Source organism: Manihot esculenta, chromosome 4 (genome assembly GCF_001659605.2).
Source record: "Manihot esculenta cultivar AM560-2 chromosome 4, M.esculenta_v8, whole genome shotgun sequence".
NCBI lineage: Eukaryota > Viridiplantae > Streptophyta > Magnoliopsida > Malpighiales > Euphorbiaceae > Manihot > Manihot esculenta.
In genome coordinates, this window is record NC_035164.2 from 3,182,359 (window position 1) to 3,207,342 (window position 24,984).

The 24,984-nt window shown below is 30.2% G+C and overlaps 1 protein-coding gene across 22 annotated transcripts; it reads right to left on the reverse strand.

Annotated features, from left to right (window-relative positions):
• Nucleotides 1–3,311: 3,311 nt before the first annotated feature.
• On the reverse strand, nt 3,312–21,156 carry LOC110614056 (DNA repair protein RAD51 homolog 2). 22 transcript variants are annotated; one of them, XR_002487703.2, is made up of 14 exons: nt 20,923–21,150; nt 20,605–20,724; nt 20,301–20,453; nt 19,382–19,485; nt 19,206–19,269; nt 19,053–19,108; nt 16,948–17,028; nt 16,415–16,474; nt 16,226–16,317; nt 16,032–16,151; nt 14,395–14,538; nt 14,024–14,082; nt 7,417–7,575; nt 3,323–3,883 (listed from the first exon to the last, which is right to left on the reverse strand). XR_002487703.2 is itself a non-coding variant. In XM_021755508.2 (13 exons), the coding sequence occupies exons 1-12, from the start codon at nt 21,004–21,006 to the stop codon at nt 14,039–14,041; spliced, it is 1,122 nt and encodes a 373-aa protein (XP_021611200.1). In that variant the 5' UTR covers nt 21,007–21,150; the 3' UTR covers nt 3,324–3,883; nt 14,024–14,038. The 22 variants fall into 22 exon arrangements, 17 of the variants coding, with proteins under 17 accessions (XP_021611209.1, XP_043811895.1, XP_021611200.1 ...); XR_002487707.2 differs by lacking the exon at nt 14,395–14,538 and having other exon boundaries at nt 3,312–3,883; nt 16,272–16,317; nt 20,923–21,156; XR_002487705.2 differs by lacking the exon at nt 14,395–14,538 and having other exon boundaries at nt 3,318–3,883; nt 20,923–21,153.
• Nucleotides 21,157–24,984: the final 3,828 nt, after the last annotated feature.

Genomic DNA, 24,984 nt, shown 5'->3' on the forward strand with positions numbered 1-24,984 from the left:
AGGGAAATGATTTTGCATGAAAGGTGAAGTGAGTAAACATAAAATGTGATGATAATTTCTCAAGGCAAAGCAATGTGCGCATGTCAATTTTATTTTCTTTTTTTAAAATAAAGAAAAAACATAATGAATAAAGTAAAAGCATATAGACATTGTAGCTCACTCTTCGATGAATGTTGCCTCGTCTACCAACAATTATTCGCCCTTGGATTAGACATTTTGTCCTAAATATCTAATTTACTTATACAATAATATTAAAAATATTAAATTTTACTTTTTAATTTTAAATTTATCCATAAAATTATCATTAAAAGATTAAATGTGTTCTTTTAAATCATTTATATTGATTTAACTTTTTAATAATAGTTTAAAATAAATTTAAATTTAAAATAAAATTTAATATCTTTTATTTTTATTATATTTTTTATTTCATAATTTTTATTTATTATATATATATTAAAAATTTTTTTTTAATTTTTTAATTATATTCATTTTAAAATATTAAATTTTATTAAATATTAAACAATATTTTTTTTTTTAAAATAAAATAAAATTATAATAATCAATTTATATATTACTATATTATAAAAATAAAATAAACGATAATTTTAATACAATAAAAAAGTAAAATTGATAAAAATTATGTAATTTAAATACAAATTTAGTTTTTAAATTTAGTATTATTATCTATTTTAATTTATTTTTAAATTAAGTTTATTGGATAAAAACATTTAAATGTTTATTATTTTTCTCATTTATATCGTAATTTTAAAATTTTTGATAATAAAATCAATTTTTTTATATTTATTTTAATTTTAATTCTTTATCTTAATTAATTTTAACTAAAAAATTTATAATTCATACGATTATTCCTAAAAAAATTATTAAATAAAAAAATCTAAATATTTATTTTAATTTGTATTTATTTTTAAAATTTTAAATTTTAAATAATAATATTAAATTTTTTTAAATTTATCACAATTATAATAAAAGTATTAAATTGAATTTAAAAAATTATAAAAAAATTACAATAAAATAACTAAAATTTTATTTAATTAATAAAATAATCTTTAAAATACATATTTTTATTTCATCCATTTTTATTAATCACATTATTTACTTTTCCATTCAATTCTTACACACATATTGTAATTTAATAAAAATTTAAAATATAAAAAATTATAGTATAAAATATAATTTCTATTAAATCAATCAATAAATAAATATATATTATAAGTTTACATTTTAGATAGATAAATAAAATAAAAATATTCAATATTTTAAATAACTTAAAAATTAACATATTTAAATTTTTATAAAAATTATAAAAAATGACTTTACATATTAAAATATGAAATATTTTATTTTTTTAATATTATTAATATAAATTATAATTTTTTATATATTAAAAATATATACATAATAATGATAAGTATAAATTTTCAATAAAATATTTTAATATATAATATTTATATGTGATAAGTATAAATTTTCAATAAAATATTTAATACATAATATTTTTATGTGATATTTTATATAGTAAAAAATTTATTTAATAGTTATATGATAAATATAAAATAAATATATTTTCAATATAAAATTTAAATTAAAAGATTATATATTTATTAATATAAAATTTTAATAATCATATTATAATTTATTATTAATTTTTTATATTTAATTTAATATTTATGATAAATTAAAAAAATTTAATTTTATTATTTAAAATAAAAAATTTTAATTAAAATTAATTAAGAAAAATGATTAAAATTAAGATAAACATAAAAAATTAATTTTATTGTCTAAAATTTTAAAATTAAAATATAAATATAAAATAATACTTAAATTTTTTTATCTAATAAATTTTTTAAATTATCATTAAAATATTATATAAATTTAATAAATTAAAAAATAAATTATAATTTGCACTTCAAAATCTTAATGAATGATAGTTTTATTTTACCTTTCTAATGCTAAATTTGAACGGAAACGAGGTCATGCTCTCTAGTTATAAAAATAAAAATGAAAAAGAAATTAAAAATAGAGATAGAAAAAGGAAAGAACGAGGAGCGGGAATGTTGTCGGCAAGAGTTGTACGAGGTTTACTCAGAGGGAGACGTGGATCATTCATGTCCATTCCTTCAACCTAATATTTTAATCATGTCTTTTTGTTAAAACTTTCTATTCTATTTATTATTACCATTATTATTCCATTTTCTTAAAGCAATTTCTCTATTTTTTATTATTTCTTTCTCTCTCTTCAACTGCAACTCCAATTATTATAATTGATTTGTCTGAAAAGATCAGGAGATCTACTTATTCCTTGTGAATTTACATAATTGCCCTTCGGTTCCAACCCAACGGTTTGATTTGAATTTATCCTTTTCAAGAGACGCAAGTTAGTGTGTTTTCGTCTCCCCATTCCATTAACAAACGTTTACACAGTCCCTCTCTCTCTCTCTCTCTCTCTCTCTCTCTCTCTCTATCTTTGCCGTAAAAATAAATTTATTTTTCTTTATTTCATTTTATTTTTTTATGCAATAATCTATTTATTTATTTTTTTAATAAATCTCTATTTAAAAAGTAAAATTTATTAGTTTTAAATAAATAATTAACTTTTTTATAAATAATATATTTTATTAATTTCTACAAAATTAAAAAAAACCTAGAACGAAGTGAAATGCAAGCTTTAGTTCTTACCATTACAATAACCTCAAATCAAAGATATGCAAATAGATTACTCAAGGATTAGGGAATTGACGAAGAAGCCGACAGAGGTGAATAATATTTAGTTTAAATAAAAAAATTAAATGAATTAAATGAATTTAAAATTTTATTTTAATTTATATTTATTTTAGTTTAATTTAATTTTTAATTTTAAAAATTTTGATTTGATTCAATTTTAATTTAAAAAATATTAAAAAAATCAAATTGAATTGATTAGTGATAATAATATATTATTTTTAATAATACAATGAAATTAAATAATATTAAAATTAAAATATTTTAATTAAGTTTTAAAATATAAAAAATAAAAAATAAAAAATAAAAAATTTATTAAAAATTTAAATCGATCAATAGAACTAAATAAGATAAATTCAATTCAATTTTTATTAAAATTAATTCAATTCAATTTTTATAAATATTAAAATTTTAATTTTAAATTTATTTAATGAGATTCAATTTTAAACTAAATTGATTTTAAGTTTAGGTTTTAACTTTTGTAAAACGTAATTAAAACGTCAGTGTTTTTGTAAAATCCATTTTTTTTTATGTTGTATTGAAAAAAATTATTAATTTATCTTAAATATTCTTACTATTTAACACCTATAATTTTATTTTACTTTTTTTTGTCCTTTCAGCTTGAAAGAGATGGCTTATAAAGTTGAATTACAAGCAAAACACAGCAAACACGTTATATTTTGCAAAGAGTCGACAACGCCGACCTTTGCCCCAAACAGAAGAAATGCCATTGAATATAAAACAAAACAAGCAACACACCAAATTCATATTCCCAGCTATAAATCACAAACTGAAAATCAACAATTTTTTAATAATGTCTCAATTTTGTTGTACCCAGTAAGATTTTCTCTCTTTCTTTCCCTTTGGGTAATGGCACCATATTTTTAGGTAACCAAATGATTCTAAGGCCTTTGATTTTGGATGTTATGCTGAACTTCGTGGAGCTGAACTAAAAAGCCCCAGAAGGAAGCATCGTCTATTTAAGTACATAATGACACGTGCAACATCTTAAGCATATTTCCTTCATAAAAGTCTAAAGAAAAAGTGGAGCTCTTACCTTCAAATCTAGGAAGGCAACCTATCAGCTGCCCTTACCTTAGATCTCGTGCCCAAGCTCTGGCTAGTAAAGAAACAACAGTATTCACTATCAACAAGCCACAAAGAGTACAATTAGATTGTATTAAGAAAGAGTATCTAATTGAGGATCAAAATCTGATTCCAACTTAAACATAGTATTATCAGTTATTACCAAAACCTCAAATTTCTGAAGCTTCTACATTGAAAAGGAAACAAGAATTTCCCTTTATAATTTCTGCAATTAAAAAGAATCCTAGCTTACAACATACACTAGCTTCTACTTTATAAACCTCCAAGGATACAAAAAGTATTGGTTACATCTTTTCCTTTTGTAAGTGAATGAGGATTGGCTGATCCTAATCTTACCTTCCAACATTATAATAAATAAAAGTTAGATGCATAAGCATATATCTTCCTTTTGGTATTTGTTGACCCCATGAGCTCTAACTTTGATGATTACAAAACTTAAGAAAATCAAATTTTAATCTAATATTTTTATATTGCAAGTGTTTGTTAAGTGTCTTATCTTGTAAAGCTTTTATTTTGAAGACTTTGATATAAAAGAAAACAAAATTTAAAACGTTATTAAGAGAGTTTAACCTCCAAATCTAATTCAAGATGAATCAAAGTCATGAAACACATAAGACGTGAGTTATATAGTCGAAGTTTTTCAAGTTTGACATCTATGAGCCTAATAGTCTAGATCCTATCATATAAACTTAAGAGTTTTGATACATTCAGATCGACTTAAGTAGTAAGGCTAACATGCATATTGCACACCTGATAGATACCCAAATTCGACTTTTCATTTCTAGGAACATGGTGGGAAAGAAGCTGATGATATATGGGCTTGAGCTGGGATCTATTCTATTTGGGTTGAGGCCAATTTTGATAGAGGATTCCAAAAGGATTTTTGTTCCACTCATGCCTCTATATATCAGCCCATTGCAATTCAAAACACCCTTGCCAAAGCCTCCAAATGCCCAACTTATCAAGCCACCTCCAACAATAAGGCAAATTATGTGGGTTGTATTGATAAGTGGAGATTTCACATTGCTTGTAATGCCAATAGGAAGGATATGCTTGCATTCATTCAAAAAAACCCTTAGTACAACAAACTTGATTCCACAAACATATAATGAACCATGAAGGTAAGATCTCTTTAGCCTCAACACGCATAAGTGCTTGGTGGGTGTTGCTGCAATTGCTTTTTATTTCTGCAAATGAGCACACTGAGGAACTCTCTTATGATTTGAAGATTCAATTGTGGTGGAGTACCCTTGGGGTTGCATTCTTCATTGATCATGAGTCTAATTTGTACACTCTGCTCAAATTGCTATTCCATTTCAATATTTAAATTTCTCCACAGTTTTAATATTAGCCTCAAATTCTCTATTCATTTCACCAACATCGTATGTGGATACTATGGGACTTCATCTTGGAAGTTTCTCTTGCAACTTTGATGGGAAAGGCAATCATGCAAATTCAGATGCTGATAATTTTTATTGTGCTTGTCTGTGTTATTTATCTACTTGACTGGATAGAGAATGACATGAATCAGTTATTCAGCTATGAGTTTGGTTCAATAGAAAGATTTGCAGAAAAATCAAAAGTAACCATTTCAGGCGATTGTTTGTTGATTTGCTATTATGTGCTACCGGGGAAATGTGGTGGATTCAATAGGAATCACAACGGTCTGCAAATATTTCTAGTTCTACATAAACTAATGGAGCTGCTACACTGTCTTCTTCAATTTTTATGTTTGAAATCCAGCCTTGAGGACAAGGCTATCTTTGAGGGGGTGGTATTGTTAGAGATGTGGAGAATTCTAGAAAAGCAAGAGGGAAATAAAGGAGGTTAAAAACTATGTGGTTGGATAGCTTGCAAAAGGGGGGAATATTCAAGAAGAGAAGGCTAACAGAAAGAGTATAAAGAGAAAGAAGGGTGATGAGAGAAGGCATCAGTATATTCTGAGATTTATCTCTACTTTCAGAGAGGCAGAATTCTCTCAGCACGAGGATCCTTCCCTGGGGGCTCTTGGCAGCCATTTCTATTATCTTATTTGCTTTCTTCTTACTTTTCAGCATCTATTGTAAGTAACAAAAGAGATATCAGCTCTTCATTGTTTCTAATTCTGTCAGTCTCATTTCCAGCCTACACACACAACATTATTTTGCACTTAATGAAAACCTATCATTGATTGAGATTAGTTGTGAGAAGTTATTGCTTCCATTCAAGAGCATTCCTTGGAAAATCCAATTCTCTTCTCTTGTTAGATATTCTGAAATTAATTGAAAGTTTATTTCTATCGTCTATTTGAACCTATTTAAGGTTTGTAAACTTGGAATAGCCTGTGGCTTGTTGAGAGTGAGTAATACTCTTGTAGAAAGTGGCAAAAACTTGTGGAGAGGGTAAAGTTTTGTCTCTAACCGATTGAAAAAAAGTCAATAGTGGAAAGGAGTACTCAAAGGAGAATTTTGAAAGAGTGGATGTAGACCAGTTAGTTGAACCACTATAAAAATCAAAATGTTAATTTCTCTTATCCCTACTCTTTTTAATTTTAGCTTTTATATATTTATTTATTATGTTTATCAATGATATAATTGCTAAACTTAATTGATTGTATTGCCTTGTGAGATTTGAGTTTTTATTGTTGTGTATTATACCTGTTTTGTTTGTTGAAGCATCTAATCACACTAAATTTTTATAATCACGAGTAAAGGCTTGAATTTGAAGATATTTTAAAAAGAGTCCAATTCATAAGTAAAATAGATATTGAGAGATCAAAGGGGCATCCTTTGTTGCTAGCTCTTCCAGGCTAGGTCTTAGTTTTCAAGGGAAAGGGTCCACTTCTTAAAGTACAGGCAATTGACAAGGGATTTTGCGTATATAGGCTTTCTCGCAGTACTTTTGGTATATATAGACCGTCCAGAGAAAGGACCAACAACTGAAAATGAGATCTTATGAGGTTTAAGAGCTACATTGTGCTCAAACTCAAAATTATAATCAGTTTCAACAGATTCTATGATTTTAGTATTAACTCTTTTTCAACCGGCAAGAGTCGAGCCTTTATAATTTTCACAAGTTTTCCAAAGTTTTTATAATTTTTTATAAGAGTATCACTTCCTCTCAACAGAGCACAAGTTAGCCGATCAATTTAATAGAGAGTTGGATTTGTTAGGAAATGCTCAACGAGTGCTCTTAAATGAAAACAATAACTCCTCTAATTAATCTCAATCAATAATAGATTTGTATTAATTGCAAATATTGTAAAATGATGTATATATAGGTTGGAAGTGAGAAAGAGCCCTTTGGGAGCTGATCCTGGTAGATACAAAGGTGATTTGCTAAAAAACTAACCGTTATTTTAGACTCTAGCGAAATTAAAATCCATGTGTCAAAACAAGAAATTTTAGTTTTGAAATTGCAAGTTCTAATTTTAGAACAATACCAAACTTTGAAAACTTTAACTATGTAAATCACTTTTATCACTTTCAATTGGATAAATGAGTTTCTAAAACACTAATATACATGAGAAAAACATTTTAAATCTTGGCAACTGAAATTATAATTTTCTTTTGCAAAGATCCTAAGAGTTACCTTATTGGAGTGTCATCCTTTGAAACCTTCAAATCACTGTAGTAGCTTGATCTTGTATTCTATGACTTTGACTCATCTTGAATCAGATTTAGGGGATAAACTCTCAAGACATCTTCAAGCTTTGTATCCCCATCCATCAAAGTCTTTAACATAAAAACTCTATAAAACACTTAACAAACACTTGATGTTAGAATAAGATTTGATTTCTTCAAATTTTAGAATCATCAAAATTTTGAACAAGATATCCTACGGTAAACTTCATCGTGATTCAGCTGAATTTGAGATATATACATATATAATGCAAAATCCGAAATCTTCTATATCATGCAAAACAAGCTAGCAATAGCATGTAATTTACTTCTAATGTTTAGACTTTCAAAGATCTGTGATAGAGCAAGGAGTAAGGATTTGATAAAAAGAGATGAATGAAGAGAAAATACTTGCATTGATGACAACACTATTCACAATGGCAAGAAAAATAGTTACAATCAATATCTCTTCTAAGAAGTTATTGCTCTTGTTTCAATACCAAACAACAACAGAAAAGTAAAATGAAATTTCAGAGAAAGAAAATAAAAAGAAAAATAAAAAACAGATTGAATCCCAAGACCAAGAGTAAAAATCTTGTCCAGAATACAATACATTGCCTTTTTTCTTCAGAGTAACTCCCAATTACAGATTGCTAAAGATGTCTCCCTTTCTGCTGCCCTCCCCTATAAGTTGGATTGGGTGCTTCGATTATAACTTATTCATGACCGTTGGACTCTCCGATATTTCCAGAGGCTGCTGCCCAATTCCCAACTGCTGCCAATCCTTCATTTTTGTCTTTGAGCTCTTCTGGAATATACCTTAAAACTCCTTGTTTTTGGACCCTCTGCCCTATCATTACCTCCCTGTCGAAGATTAGCCTTGTCCCCGAGGCTGAAATACGAAAATTGACCTTGTCAATCCGATGAATTCATGCATGTAGCTTGTTCTATCTCTTTCCCTTTCCATTTTACCAACACTTAGGATATCAGTTGATTAGCTTCACGCAGCTGTCTCTATTGACAAATAAGTTCAGGGTTCAACCATTTCTTCATCTAAAACTTCTAATTGGGTTGGTATATTTGCAATGATAGGGTGATAACCCACAACTCGTTTTAATTGAAAAATATGAAACATAGGATATATTTTCTTGTATCAAGCAACTTCAGCTTATGCGCTACTGCACCTATTTTTGCGATCACCTCAAATGGCCCAAAATAATGGGTGGGCAGCTTAGGATAAACTCGGATTGCCACTGAGTGCTATCTGTGAGGTCTTAATTTCAGGAAAACACGATCCCCAACAGCAAATTCTAAATCTCGCCGGTGTTTGTCCGCATTCTTTTTCATTATCTTCTGAGCACGATGCAAATTAAATTTGAGTTGTCTCAAAATTTCATCCCTATCTTGAAAGTGTTGAGAGATAACTTCCACTCTGGTTTCTCCTGGCAAATACTGATGAAGAGCAGGGGATGGTCACCCATATATAACCTCGAACGGTGTCCTTCTAATGGCTGATTGGAAACCGGTAGTATACCAATACTCTGCCCAACATAACCTCTTCGACCATCCTCTAGGCTGCTCAGAAGAAAAACATCTTAAATAGGTCTCCAACCACCTATTCAAGACCTCTGTTTGCCCGTCCAACTGAGGATGGTAGCGGTACTGAATTTTAATTGTCCCTTGTATTCTGAAAATTTCTCCTAAAAAATTACTAAGAAACAGAGGGTCTCAATCACTTACTATCGTCCATGGCACTCCATGCAATTGCACCACTTCTCTAACAAATATCTCTACTACATCTTTGACAGTAAAGGATGTCCAAAAGGAATAAAATGACTAAATTTAGACAATCAATCAACCACCACAAAAATACAATCAGATTTCTTTGAACGTGGCATTCCTATGATGAAGTCAATTGATATATCTTCCCAAATGTTCTCTAGTAAGGGAAGTGACTGCAATAATTCAGCAGGGCTCTGAGTTTCATATTTGTGTGTTTGACAGACCAAATAAGCTGCCACGAATTTCTAGAAAGTCAACATCATCCCCTTCCAATAGAAGTTAGAAGCCAAACACCTGTAAGTACGATATGCTCCGGAATGCCCTCTCTAACCTCAGAAATTAATTTGTGTATCCATGCCTCCATGGGGATTTTGCAGGTAGCACTAACCTTCCTTTGTAATGTCACCTTCCATGAATAAGGGAGTAATTGATATGTTGTTGAGTCCCTGTCTGCAAGTCTTGAATGATCTTTCGTAGGTCACTGTCCTGCTGAACTTCAACATTAATTTGATCCCAATCAGCCCATTGCAGAACAGAACAATCTGAATTTCCACTTCTTCCTCCCTTCTGGATAAAACATCTGTTGCTCTATTTGATTTGCCAGTTCTATATTCAATCATAAAACCGTACCCCATCAGCTTTGAGATCAAATATTGCTGGGCAGGTGTGCTTGCCATTTTTTGTTTTAACAGTGAATTTATGCCCTATCAAGTAAGGCCTCCGGTTTTGAATAGCCAGAACCAAAGCCATTAATTCCCTTCCATACATTGATTTAGCATAAAAATTTCCCTGACACAGCCTTGTTGAAGAAAGCAATGGGACGCCCTTGTTGCATCAATATAGCTCCTACACCAATTCCAGACGCATCTCACTCGACCACTAATGGTAACTGAAATTTTGGCAGTGACAAAACATGTGATGAAATAATCGATTTCTTTAATGATTCGAATGCCACCTGAACCTCTTCATTCCACTGAAACTTTTGAGAATGCTCTTTTTAAGTAGAGCTGTCAGTGGTTGAGCCAACTGTCCATATCCTTTGATGAACCTGTGATAATACCCAGTAAGTCCTAAAAATCCTCGTATAGCTTTAATTGATTTAGGATTGGCCATTGAATAATAGCATACACCTTTCTGTGATCCATCTCCACCCCTTTTGTTGAAATTATGTGTCCTAGATATTCTATCGAGAATCTACCAAAAGAACATTTCTTCCCGTTGACATGAAACCTTTGTTCTTGTAAGATTTTGAATACCTTCTCCAAATGCTTCATATGAGATTCCCAATCTTTACTGTATATTAAGATGTCATCGAAGAACACCAATTGAGGTCTGAAAATATCAATCATGACTGCTTGAAAAGTTGTTGGAGCATTCATTAAGTCAAAAGGTATGACTATAAACTCATAGTGCCACGAATGAGTTCGAAATGTGGTCTGCGGAATTGATGATATCCAGATATCAAGTCCAAGTTCGTGAAATATGTGCTATAATTCTTCAAACAATTCTTGAATCACAGGAATAGGATGCTTATTGGGTACTATGGCTTCGTTGAGCTGCCGATAGCCTATTGAGCTGCCGATAGCCTATGCAAAATCTCCAACTTCTGTCTTTCTTTTTTACCAACAGTACTGGGCTTGAGAACGGACTGGTGCTAGGCCGTATGATCCTTGCTGCAAGCTTATCCCTAACCGTTGTCTCAATCTCATCCTTTTAAATGTGGCCATATCATTATGGTTTAACAGATACAGGACCCATACCCAATTGCATAGGAATGCGGTGATCCGCTGGTCTTTGTGGAGGCAGCTCCCGTATTTCCTCAAAAATTTTCCCATACCTGCTAATTAACTTCTGTAATTCCTATTGTTATGGTTGGAGGTTATCTTCAGCTTCTTCAAACTTCACATGAGTTTCTAGGGGCCACATAGTCGCTGCATAATCTACATCTCCTGTTTTCTTCATCTGTTGCACCAAATTAGAAGACACAAAATTGTGACTTGCCCCGCTATCGATTAGGACCACTACTTCATTCTCGTCTACCAACCCACGGAACTTCATCGTTCTAGGTCTATGAATACCCTCCAGTGAGAACATTGGTAGTTCTATTCTGGAGAAAGGGCTTCGATGATCTCAGTTTCCAGTGCCTCACCTTCAATCTCTGTAGTTTCCCCTTCCTCAACCGAAAATTCATCTTCCCCAGCAATGCTGGCCCTGAGACTTACTCGGATACTCATGCAAAGGTGAGTATGGCTGTTTGCACTTAAAACAAAGCCCCTTTACCCTCATCTCCTGGTACTCTTGATGCCCAGTATTGTCGAGCAGCTTGTCGATTTGAATAGTTGAGGGCTCTAGGAGGACCACCTGTTGGAGCTGAGACTTTAGTGGTCGGGTGGGTCCGGTTATCAAGTGCTTTTGAGAGTGGCCCATCCCATTTGTAAATTGTACGAGGCACAATTGGTCCTTTTTGAATTTGAAAACCCAATGATTTCTGACCCAACCCATGGCTGATCCCCTTCTGCTACAATCCACCATCTGCCCATGTTGTCCTTTAGCTCTTGGAAGAAGATAATCGTTATCGTTCAATCTCAAGAACCGATTTCATAGTTCTGTAAATCAGTAGTCTCATGGGAGCAAAGCCGCAATCTTATGTCTTCCCTCAATCCATTCAAGAAGAAACCCAACGATGTCTGTATATAACATCGGGTACCAGTGAAGCTCTAGTTACAAATTCATTTACATATTCAGCCATCGTTCTAACCTGCACTAGTGCCACCAAGTGCTCATATGGATTTTCCGACATTTCATTATTGTATCATTGCATTAACTCCTCCCGCAGCTGAGCGCATGTTAGTTGAAGATTTCTTTGCTGCAACCAACACAACAAGTGCAGAGGTGATCCTTCCATACTCACGAGAGCAAGAGAAATTTTGATTTCCTCTGCGGTGTCCTGTATTCCAAAGAATTTTTCAGTTCTAGGCACCCATTCCACCATATCTGTTCCATCAAAATTCGGCATCTCCACTTTCTTTGCCACCGAAGTAATATCCTCCAACAATAAGGGTCTATGCTCTTGCGTCAGACGAGTTTAGGGGAGTCATAATAATGGGAGACTGAACTGTAATCACCCACCTCTGTTGTTCCCTTGCCTTTAACCAAGGTGGCTATTAAAGCTTCCAACCTATTAAACTTTTGTTTCCTGCTCTGCCTAAATATGTTCCTACCCCAATCGTATTGCAGCTATAGCTCCTTCCAACTCACTCACACTCCTCTCTACCTGCTCCATTTTCTCCATTCTAGTTTTGGTCATGAGGGAAAGGGATTCGGCAGGTCGGACCAAATCAATAGAGCAAGGAGTAAGGATTTGACACACAGATAATTGAAGAGAAAATGATTGTCTTGATGACAGCACTATTCACAAAAGCAAGAAAAATAGTTACAATCAATATCTCTTCTAATAAGTTCCTGCTCTTGTTTCAATACCAAACAACAACGGCAAAGTTAAACAAAATTTTAGAGAAAGAAAATAGAAAGAAAAACAAAAAAACAGAGTGAATCCCAAGACCAGTAGTAAACCTCCCGTGCAGAATACCCTGCCCTTTCTCTTCAGAGAAATTCCCAATTACAGATTGCAAAAGATGCCCTCCCTTTCTGCTGCACTCCCTATAAGTTGGATTGGGTGCTTCGGTTATAACTGATTCATGACAGTTGGCATACTCTCCCATATTGGCTGGCCGCCAAATTCCCATCTGCTACCAATCCTTCATTTTGTCCTTTAGCTCTTCTGGAATATACCTTAAAACTCCTTGTTTTTGGACCCCCTGTCCTATCAATCTGCCTCCAAAACAATTTTTGAGTTGGTATTCTCTAATTTGAGTTCTATTTTAAGTGCATTTCGTACTTTTCTCAACCTATGACTCTGAGGTGGAAAAGAAGGAACATGAGATAGTATGAAAAATGGGGAAATTGCAAACAAGCTTACTACATAGAATGACTTGGTCAAATTTCAATATATCAGGATAGCAGCCATGTACTAAATGTATGCAGGAAAAATGTTCTTAGCATTACAAAACCCCATTGAGATGAAAGGTCATCACCTACCGCTAGTCCCACACCTAAGTAGCAATGCATTTTCTTGTTTACATTAAGGCTATTATTTGTAAGCAGGTATAAGAGAGGGGGTTGAAGGGGGGAAGAAGATAATTCTTTTTCTTATTTCATTTCAACTCTATTCGTTGATTAATCATCTTAGATGAGTTGCAATTATAATACATATCATTTCATTGTGGTTTTTCTCCTTACCAAAGAAACATAAATTTTACTGCTTCTATCCCTTTGCCAAGTTCCTTTACCCCCATTTTGCTAATGTAAGCTTTTACTCATTTCCTCAACCCTGCAACAAATGCAATCTAAATGGTTACTAGGTTTCATTTTTTTTTCAAACCGACTTTGCACCTTGAGATGTTTACCGCTAAATTGGTTTTAGAATTTATATTCTAAGATACTTCATAGGTTTCTCGCTTTTATCGGTCAATTTCAAGAAAGGAGCTTTTGCTAGACATGGGATTTCCACCGCTAGTTCAATTGTCGAAGAGTGGCATACTATTTACTTATTTTACCATTGTTAAGCAGACACACTGGGTGTTAATTCCAAGTTTACCTACAACTTGTCTAGAAATGGCTATTACCCAGATATTATAACATGTAAATAGTTTTATGGTAAAGCAATGAGTGATCTGATTTCAAATCCTGATAAATCTAGCTTCAAGAATAATAGTTAAACAAGAAAGAAATTTTACCTTCAATCTGATTGATTACTTCATCCTTTCCCCATCAAAATTAATAATTTCATCAAGGCCTGCATTTTTTATACCTTCAAATATTAGATTATAACATCTAGTTACATCAACCCAAAAAACAAAAGAAACTAAAGAAAACAGGCTACAACATTGAGGGCTTAAAGCAGATAAAAGGATAAGCATACAAATACGCTTACAATGTGTTGCAGTAATCAGGGGTGCAGATAGCTAGGATTACCATCATTTTGTCAAGTATACAGATAAATATGTATCAGCTAATAGTAGGTATTCGTTCCATCCTATTATCTTTAATCTGTAGTTCTGTACCACTGGTTGTCTTGATCATCTACTAATAAATCTCAGTAACAAACCTTGACAATGAATTGTGTTTATCTCTTGCCCTCTCAGTTCTATTCCATCATCCTCCAGTAATGCTATCCCCGATGATGTTATGATAAAAGGGAACGCTATGGGTGGTGACATTGGAGATTTCGCCACCTTAATGTACCTCTGACCTAAAACCAAAGGTATCTCAGTAACTAGTGGGCAAATTCTTTGAATTCAATTGTTAACATAATAAGAAGAGCCTACTAATCAATAAAAAGGAATTTTGTCAAAGGAATTTTCATCATTGCAGAACATTGTTGCTAACCACATTCTATTTAAATAATATACATCATAGCAAAGCACAATGGTTTTGGAAGATAGATTGTTGAAATAGGTGAAAAAAAATAATACCTTTAATTGTGGAAAACAAGATTTGTTTTACAAAAAAAATTATTGAAGGAAACTGACAGTGGAATTTAGGTTTAGCTTTAAAAATTTTGCAAAAAGAGAACTAGAAAAAAAATTCCAAGTTTTCTAAATTTAAACTAATGCTTAGAAAACAACTTAAAATAGTTTTCATGTTTTATCCTTAATTTATTTGTCAATCTGCAAGGAAAAGACATGAGAGTTCTACAATTTACTAACCTTGTCAGTATCATTGACTCATGGTTCCTGGATCAAATTCCATATCACATTCTTTTTCCTTTGTATTATTATTTTATTTTGTTTCTTCGTTACAAAAATCTCAAAGCTCAATTAGTGTGCAAAAACTAGATGAATTCACTGGGTGCCTCATTATTCAAAGATGTTAGGTTCAAACCTGCCATCTCTATTTTTATAATTTTCATCGTTCTTTTAAATTATAATATATATATTTTAATAAAATTTCAAAACTAAGATATTAGATCTTTTTTAGATAAAAGAATAAAAGAACACTTAACTAAATTATGAGGATATTTGGTATGGTAAGTACAAGAAACTACTTAAAATAAGAAGTTCCAAGTAAGATAAGCTTAACTTATGACTTATCTACTTGTTTTAAAACTAATATTTGACCAAGTAAAAAAACTATATAATCTTGACATTTTTTACGATATCAACATTGTCCTTATTTTAATCACTACAAATTTTACATATTCTTTTCGTCATTTTAATAAATTAAGTTACTTTTAAGCACCTCTTAACTAAATACTTTTAACTACTTAAAAGTAATTTTTAAGTAATTTTACCAAACAATTAACTTATTTATTTTTAAATTGATTTATAAGTTAAAAACATATTTTAAGTTAATAGTAAGTAGAAAAACCAAACACCCTCTATATTTCATTTGTTTTTTTAATACTTCTTTATTCCAATTTAAATTTTATATAATATTAAAATATTAAGTAGAAAAACCAAACACCCTCTATATTTCATTTGTTTTTTTAATACTTCTTTATTCCAATTTAAATTTTATATAATATTAAAATATCAAACTAAATTGTTCATCTCAATAACAAAATTTGTTATAATAAATTATTATTACCATTGCATTATTTAGGTTTAAAATTTACTTTTAGATTGAAAAATAAAAATTATATTTAAGTAATTTACAAAAGTATTGATATACTCACGTTTTGATATACAAAATTATTCATGGCAGCTAAAGCTTAGTAAAAGGTATTGCAAGTGTCATGCAAACCTGATTTAGCTTCAAGCACAAGACGAATGGTGACAGAATGAGCCCAATGAATTCCCAAAGCAGCAACAACATGAGAATCATATTTGTCAGTTCCCTCTTGAGTTTCAGCATTTTTTTGTGCTGCACATGAGAAAATACATATTCTGTTAACAAATCAGGTAGAAGATTTTCACAAATACAAAATTCTAATAGACCTTGAAAAGAATACTGGCAGACTTCATCACGTCTTTGAGATCTCACTTGATTTGTCACCACAACAGGTATTCGCGAAAATTCAGCAAGTGACCTATGTTCAAAAGAAAAGAAGAAGATATGACAAGCCTTGAGCATGGAGTAAAGTAAAAACATAATGATAATCTCATTAATGAGCAGAAGATTCTCACTTAAGAAAAGAAATATGCCATCCCAATGAATGTTGTCTAGGAGCCCCCTGATCATATTCCCTGAAAAAGACATGGTACCGCTGCTTTAATAATAACACGATCCAAATAGAAGAACAGGTCAATTTAAAAGTCAATGATATATAAATAAGAAAATATTATCTCTGGTAAAAAGGAAACTGGTTAGTAACCACTCAATTCTGAACTCTCATTCTGTGAGTAATCCCTCAGCTTAATGAGAAATGTTATAAAGCAACAATTTTATCCATTAATCATATTAGCAAAGTAAGTTAACCATTATACAGTATATAATACATCTTGAACACACAAGAATCATGGTGTCGAATAGAGAATCAAAATATTTTGTGAACCAATGATTAAATTATAAGATTTGGTACAAGTTCTCAAAATAATTAGAAACAACATATGTCCATGTAAATGAACAAAATAGAACAAAATATTGAGCACATAATAATATCAAAATAGCTAACCTTTATTTACAATATTCTCTCTCATAAAAAGGGGTTGCAGCTTACCCTGAAATTAGAGCAGCCATGCTATCAATAACTAACAACTTCACTTGTTGTTGAAGTAGCAAAACCTTGATTTGTTGCAAACTGGTGACAAAGCAATATTTATAATTTTACCAGTCAATTAAAATCGAGAAAAAATAGACTAAGAGTAAATGATTGTTCAGGAATAAGAAGAAATCATGCCAAGTAAACACACACAATACAAATGTCCCATTCTTTCCACTTAGCACCATCCTATGAGTCAATGCAACCCAAAGCTGTAACATGGAATGGTTAAATAGTTAAAACTCCGACACTCATGGCCTGGTCCTGTGAATCATGTCGAAATGACAAGACCTTGTTGATTTGGAAGATGCTACATGGACTACTGCATCCCTTGGAAGGGAATATCAGAATCTTGCTTTATATTTCCAACAATGAGAATGGTTCAGTCCCTCAAAAGTAGAATCAACAAATTTTTTTTCCCGATTTGCATCACCCTTATTGCGGTTAAAGAGGAAAGATTAGTTTTCGCTATTGATTGAACATAAAAGAGAAACACAAACTGACACGGGCTCATAGTTCACTAGAAATGCTATAAGATTACTGATGAAAGAGTTGCACAAGCATGTAATAATTTAGTTTCCTAACAACAGAGATTATCGCCAAATCAATATGCTTGAAAAGTAAAATAAATCAAGAAATACATGACAAAATACATAAATACTAATCAACTATTAATTCATAGATGCAAATTATTCACTCAACTATAAAGTTGTAAGATGCTCATAATATATTAATTTCAAGCACTTAATAGAGACTGATTATATTCACTTCACATATTGTTCGTTAATTAGATTGTCTAGAGTTTGATATTGTGTGCAACTGTTTATGGAATGCTGAGACATTATGATCAGGGGTAATGCTTGATTACTGCGCCATTAGAATAATTTTTATTATTATTGCTGAATTTATTATCTTATGAAATTATTGAGGCAAAACTTACATGATGATCATAGTAAAATAAGTTCAAACCATGAGCTTTGTCTAAAGTTTCTCTTTTTTATATTATTTGTCATCTATAAGTGTCACCTAAACGCCCCAATATTAATATTGTTGAGATACTTTTTATAAAAAGCCTAAATTTATAGTAATTGTAAATAGCCTAAATTTGTAGTGATTGTGTACATAATTAGAAATATGATTATGATTGTGATATGATTGAGATATTATTAGACTATAATTAGGGAATTAATTTACTATTGTAAGTGGTATATATACCCAATTGGCTTGAGGGAATTATCAAACATCTTTCTCTCAAATTTCCTTTTTCATCTCAGTATCATCTCTGTTTCATGGTATCAAAATGTCCCACCCACCAATATTGGGCCTCCCATGAGAGTGTGTTGAATCTTATGAGAGTGTTGTTGAATCCATGTCGGTTTTAGGGAAAGGATAATGTGCCCCTTATATGGGTTATGGGCAATTCAAAGCTAGTTTTTCAAGTGAGTTAGGCTTGATTTAGATTTAACATGGTATCAAAGCCAAGAAACTTGGCCTAATTGTGAGCGGCAGATTTACCACCTCCGTTTGGAGACTTTTTGGAAATTAGTTGGTCTCATCACCTAACCCACCAGTCTTGCCGGCCTTCAATCGGAGACCCTGTGAAGCACCGTCACCAGAATCACCTCCACGCACCGCCACCAAAATCGGCTTCCGGTACACGCACCAGGGCATGAATAGTTCTACGGCGACTTTTTCACTCCGGCGATCCTTCCTCTAGCATTGCCGAAGACCGGCGACTCCAGCCCACTCGGTCTGGTCATCTGCTCAGCTTTTCTTCACACGTCCCTTGTGAACAGTAGCTTCAAATCTACTATTCACGGTCACAGAATCTCTTTTTTGCTATTTCAGTCCCCATGACCCAATCAAATTCTCAGCTTCCCTCTCCTTTTTTATCTCTGTTTCAAATATGTTTAGTTTGAAATCTAGAACAATTGGTATTCATTGTGCACGACCAAATACCAAGCTGGATTTTTCATTTTGTTTCCCATAGAGCCACATTGAACTCATATCTAGTATGTGGCGTTCATCACTAAATGTGAAGTAAAGCTTTCATTGATTCACACCTCTCAGTAAATTCAGAAAGTGATGTTGGTCGCAGAACAAGTATCCTACCAGCCATCTGCAGAATAAATGGAACATCAGTCCTTGAAAAATGAAAAACTTAAGCAATGATGCAATAAACTCAAAAAGGTGTCTTCTAAAACCTTTTTTCTTACCTCCTGTGCCATTCCTTTCCTATGAAATATCTCTGGAAAACTTGTTGATCCAATTTCTATTATCCTAAGAAAAGCACATTTCATAATTTGAAACAGCTTTAATTCTTGTGATATATAAAAGAAAAATAATGTCACAGACTTTAAATAAATGATACCAATAGGTGTGCTTCAAGTACCTTCTTGAACTAAATTTGGATTCTACATCAATATATACTACATGGCCTTCTAAACCTCCATAACTTGCTGGCAGTGAAGCCAGCAACGATATCTTCAGGCAAAACTACAGTTAAAGAAAAACATCAAAGAACTACTCAAATTGGATGTTGTCCATAAAGCACACAGATACACACATCTCATTAGGCTGCAACAACAAGAAATTATGTAACACTCGCAAGGAGAAGATGATATTGGAGCAAAGGTAATAATCATAGGAATAATTTGGCAAAGAAATCAATCACAGTGAAAAGGCAGTTAACGGGTTAAACCAGCTCTAGCTACATTAAAGAATTTGTCCTCTGAAAGTTATTGTGATGAGTGCATCATGCAGCAGCGTATGCAGGTCACAGACCAAACATGCATCTACAATCCAAGACCTCAAAGTTTTCTTCAGACTTGTTATGAATTAGAAAAGAAAAAAAGAACAATTGCCAGAACTACAGTTAAATTCAAATCAAGTTATTATTAATCTAAATTTCTAAAGGAAAAAAGGTTTTGAAATGCTACACCATTTATTCCTATCAGGGACCAAGTATAAGCCATCTCAAATATCCAACATCTCATTTCTCAGCGTCTTGGCTAAAGTTGTTTTCAGCCTTCTCTTTTTTTTTTTTTTTTTTTCAATAAAATTCCACCAATCCTGGTGCAATACTATTTATTAATGAGTGATTACAGCATATGATCCACCCCTAGCGATCTTGAGTGAAGCCGCAATATTCAGCATAATCCCAATATCCTAAAAGCTTCACATAGAATGTACGTGCATACAAACCTCACATTAAAAAACATGATGATACATTCGTAAGCCCACACTGTCTATAAGCCAAAAGTGAGAAAAAAATAAATAAATACAATGACGAAGTTAGATGAAAGCCATACTTGTGTTTTACCAATTCCAGCTGGACCAACTAACTCTGTCAAAACACCAAATGGTATGCCACCGCATAAGGCATCATCTAATCCCTTAAGACGAGTGGGCAGATGCCCTGCAAATTGCTCATTTTGTAGCCGTTGCTCCATCAAAAAAAGTGCCTACAAAAACAAGCAAGTCAGAAATTCTAAGAGACAATGCTTTTCAATTTAAAATTATAACAACCAAATTCCAAGAAATCAAAAATCATGAAAACATATTAAATTGAAGTAAATTATAAAAACTAGTTCAATATTCATCGTAAAACCTCACACCCACAGTTTGATATGGAGGCGAAACAACTGCGCTAATGTGCGCCACTGCAGATGTTACATCCGCCATTCCCACATCTAACAGCTCCATCAACTCGAATTCAGTCAAAGATAACGCATCCTGGAAACAGACAAACAGTATTCAATTTCAAGGAAACCAAACAAAACGGCACCAAACAAAAAACCCCAAAAAAATCATTTTTGTTTAATTATATGGATTAATAACAAAAAGTCGAATTCTCCTTCAAAGCTTCTACGTAGTAAGTGTACAAATACAGAGGATATGAAACTGAAAAGAGAAAGACAAAAGCAATAGTACCTTGGCAGTATTGATATTCCGAGCCGCAAATATGTTTGCGATTGATTTGGGCAGTCCCATTTCGCTGATCAGCTTGTTAGCCATTTCTTCTATTTCTATTTCTGTTCTCCTCTCACTCAATCTCTTTGTTTTTATCCCGCCTGATCTTCCCGCCACCCGGAAACCCTAACGTCCAAGTTTTTATGAATTTTCGTTTATGGAAAATAAATTTTTGCCACGGTCCGGTTCTGGTTCGGAACCAGCGGTTCAATTTATTTTTCTAACTGAATTGTAAGTGATTTGATTTAAAACGATTCAAGCACATTTTGGTTTCTTAACGGTTCTGATCTGATTTCAATCTAATTTTAAAGTGAATATGATTCTATTTTTCATAATTTTAATTTTAATTTTAATTTCAAAATAAAATTTAAATTATAAATTGTTAATCCGATTTTAATTTATAAAAATTTAAATAAAATGTAAAAAAATAAATATAAGTCTTAAATATTATTAAATATATATTTTTATTAAACAAATAAATTATAAAATATTACATAATCTAAAAAATAAAATAATATATCTATAATATAAAAATAAAATAATATTACATTTAAATATAAATAATATTTTTTATAAATTAAAAATAAATTTAAATTTAATTATTCTTTTCATCCATAATTTTTATTTGAAAAATAAATATTAAGTAATATAATTTTTTTATTAATTTTTTAATTATATTCCTTTTAAAATATATTAAATTTTATTAAATATTAAAAGTGATTTTGAGAATTTTTTTAAAAATAAGATAAAATTATAATAGTCAATTTATATATTATTATAATTAAAAAAATAAAAGTGCATAAAAATTTTAAGATAATTAAAAAATAAAAAAATATATAGAATGAAAAAAATATTTAATAATTTAATTTACTTATACATTAATTTAATTGACATAAGGTAACAGTGTCGGTGAAAAGGTCGGAATAGAGTAATTAGTACTCACTCTCACCAGACTATTCCCTTAAAGTGGGAGGTCAAGGGTTCGAGTAGTGGGGAGGCGACCTAATTTTCAAAAGGAAATTTGGGCCAAATCCACTTGGGGAAGGATGCGATGCGAGAATCTAAGGGAACAAATCCTGCCGGAACTCGTAAGGGTGGATGGATGTTAATTTAATAATTTATTTAAAAAAAAAAAAAAAATTAAACCATACTGATTTTAGGTTTTTAAAGTTTCAGTTCAAATTTTGAAATTAACTGACCAATCTGATTTTAAATTTGATCCATCCAATTCTAATTCAATTTATGGTCCAAATCAGACTGCAGTCTTGATAGGATACGAATTAATTAGAGCCCTTTTCATAAGGACGGCTGGTATACTTTAATTTTTATTCATATGATATTATTAATTAAACTTTATTAATTATAATTTTTAAATAAATTTTTATCAATAAATTATTTTAAATTACAATATAGTATAAATAAATTTAAAATATAATAAATAATAATAAAACTAGTTATAATATTTATTTTTAAACTTATAATATTTATTAATATATTATAATAATTATCAACATGCATATAAATAATTATAATTTAAAATTTTATTTCTACTTATTATATATATATATATTTTATGATTAATACTTTTATATTTACTTCGTTAATATATATCTATATCAGTAATTTTACATATTAACATATAAAATTTATGTACTTATAAATTTAGTATTGTAATAAATAAATCTGTAATAAATAAATCTGAATAAATATTAGAGATTTCAGATTATATTTTACAATTTTCAATACCTATTTTAAAATATATATATATATATATAAAATTAATTATTGTTAAATATAATATATTTTTAAATAAATTACAATTTATTTACAAATATAGAGAAAATTATAATTACTATTTTTAATATATTGTTAAATTACTATTTTAATATTATTTACCATTACTGTTAGGAGAAAATTATTATTTACTTTTTATAATATAAAAAAATTTTAATTAATATTCAATTTTAAAAAATATATAAAAATTTCACAAGATTTTAAAAGTATATTAATTACCTCTTCCTCCACGTGGAGTGCCCATGGAGTCTCTTATTATGCCCATAGATAAAAATTAATAATCTCTTAGTATTTTTTGATGTTTAGATTATTTAAAAATTTTAATTAATATAAAATATTTTTTTAATTAAAGAAAAAAATAATTTATTTTATAAAAATTACGTTTTCTTTAAAAAAATTTATTAAGATTTATATAAATTTATTAATAAATTTTATTTTTTATATTAAAATTAAATAATAAAAATAAATTATTTCATTAAAAAATATTTTTTAAATACAAATTATTTTCCATCAAATGGCGGTCTAATCTCTTATTTCTTTATCAGATCTATCTTAAACCCCTCTTGGACTCCTTTCATGCTTCATGTGTTTGTTAAAAATTGATCAAATATATACTTACAAAAATTAAAATTGACTATATTATAAAAATATATTCAAAATTAATTCAACTAATTGCTCACTATACTCGAAACTTTATTAATTAAATATAAAATTTTTATAAAATAATAAAATTATACTTATTTACTTTTATTGAAGATTTTGCTAACTAGTTTTGGCAGGAAATATGCTCATCATTTATTTGAAGATTTTGCTAAGTTAGTATTTATATATATGATTTTGGCTTTTTCAGTCAAAAGGTTATATTCATTTTTTAAAAGAGCTAAAATCTCATAACACATCACAGATTTAAATTTCTAGCAACATCGACTTATTCTGAATCATATCAAGGAGTGTAGGTTCATGTCCCTCGTCCTCGTATAATTTATTTGATAAAACCCTAGTTAGAACAAATGGATAAAGAGTCACTGCCATCTGTGAGAAAACTCTAGTTGATCATTGGAAGGACAACCCAAAACCCATTGAAGTATCAAAAAGTGCAAGCACCATAATCACCCAACATCTTCTGGACCTCATCGTCATAAATTCATAAACATCCAAGCAAAAAAACTTCATCTGAGTTGAAAGAGAAGATACTAAGATATGAACTAAAATACCATGGATCGACTGTCCAACAAAGAGAAATCGGTTAAGGAACCATGAGAATCTCAGCATAAAAAATAAACAGGTGAACCTCCAACAGCCAAAGAAGGAACTTCAAGCACATATGAGGCACGCAGATGAAATTGATGTGGAAAAGATAGGCGAACCATCACTACATAAAGGCAAAACTAGAAAATCGAAACTAATGGTGAAATACAACCTACAAGCAAACCCATAGAAACACCAAAAAAATAGGAAGAAAATTTCAAGAGAACTACAGATCTAAAGATCCCTCACTCCAAAATATCTGATATGTGAATTCTAAAAATAAAAGAAAAACAAACAAAACCAAAAAGAAATTAAAAAAAAATATTATTGTTGGCCATTTTGACAAAATAAGATTAAAGAATTTTTTTTTTTTAACTCAAAGGTCCTTTAGAAACGGTAAATTAAGAATATGATACTACACTACAAGATTTTTCCGGATTAGTAACGGATTTTTCCGTTACTAATCAATGAAAAATCCGTTACTAACTAATTAGTAACAGATTAGTAATGGATTTACATCCGTTACTATGAGTCTCATTGCTAATACAATAGTAACCGATTAACAATCCGTTACTGATTTAGTAATGAATTTAGTAACGGATTTGTAATGAAATTTAGTAACGAATTTTAAATCCGTTAATAATTTAAAAAAAATTAAAAATATAGAAATAAATTGCATCCGTTACTAAATTTAGTAATGGATAGAAATCCGTTACTAATCCGTTACTAATTTGATAAAATAAAAAAAATATATTAAATTTATATTCCGTTATTAAATATATTATTAATTTTAAAAAATATTTAAAAAATTATATTAAATTATTAATTTATTTCATTTCTTTTGAAATGGAATTAATTTATTTCATTATATTTTACATTAGATAATAATTTAATTATGGTAAACTATTAATTTTTTCATTGTATTTTATATTAAATATTAACTTTAATATTTTAAATTTTATTAATTTTATGAGAAAATTA

Excerpts from the sequence above, each read along its gene's own strand:
- LOC110614056 (XM_021755508.2), bottom strand. The coding sequence starts at position 21,006 with ATGGCTAACAAGCTGATCAGCGAAATGGGACTGCCCAAATCAATCGCA. Across the intron at positions 19,486-20,300 it reads CTGGAATTGGTAAAACACAA|TTTTGCCTGAAGATATCGTT; the intron begins GTATGGCTTTCA and ends CTTTAACTGTAG. Across the intron at positions 19,270-19,381 it reads TCCAAATTTAGTTCAAGAAG|GATAATAGAAATTGGATCAA; the intron begins GTACTTGAAGCA and ends TGCTTTTCTTAG.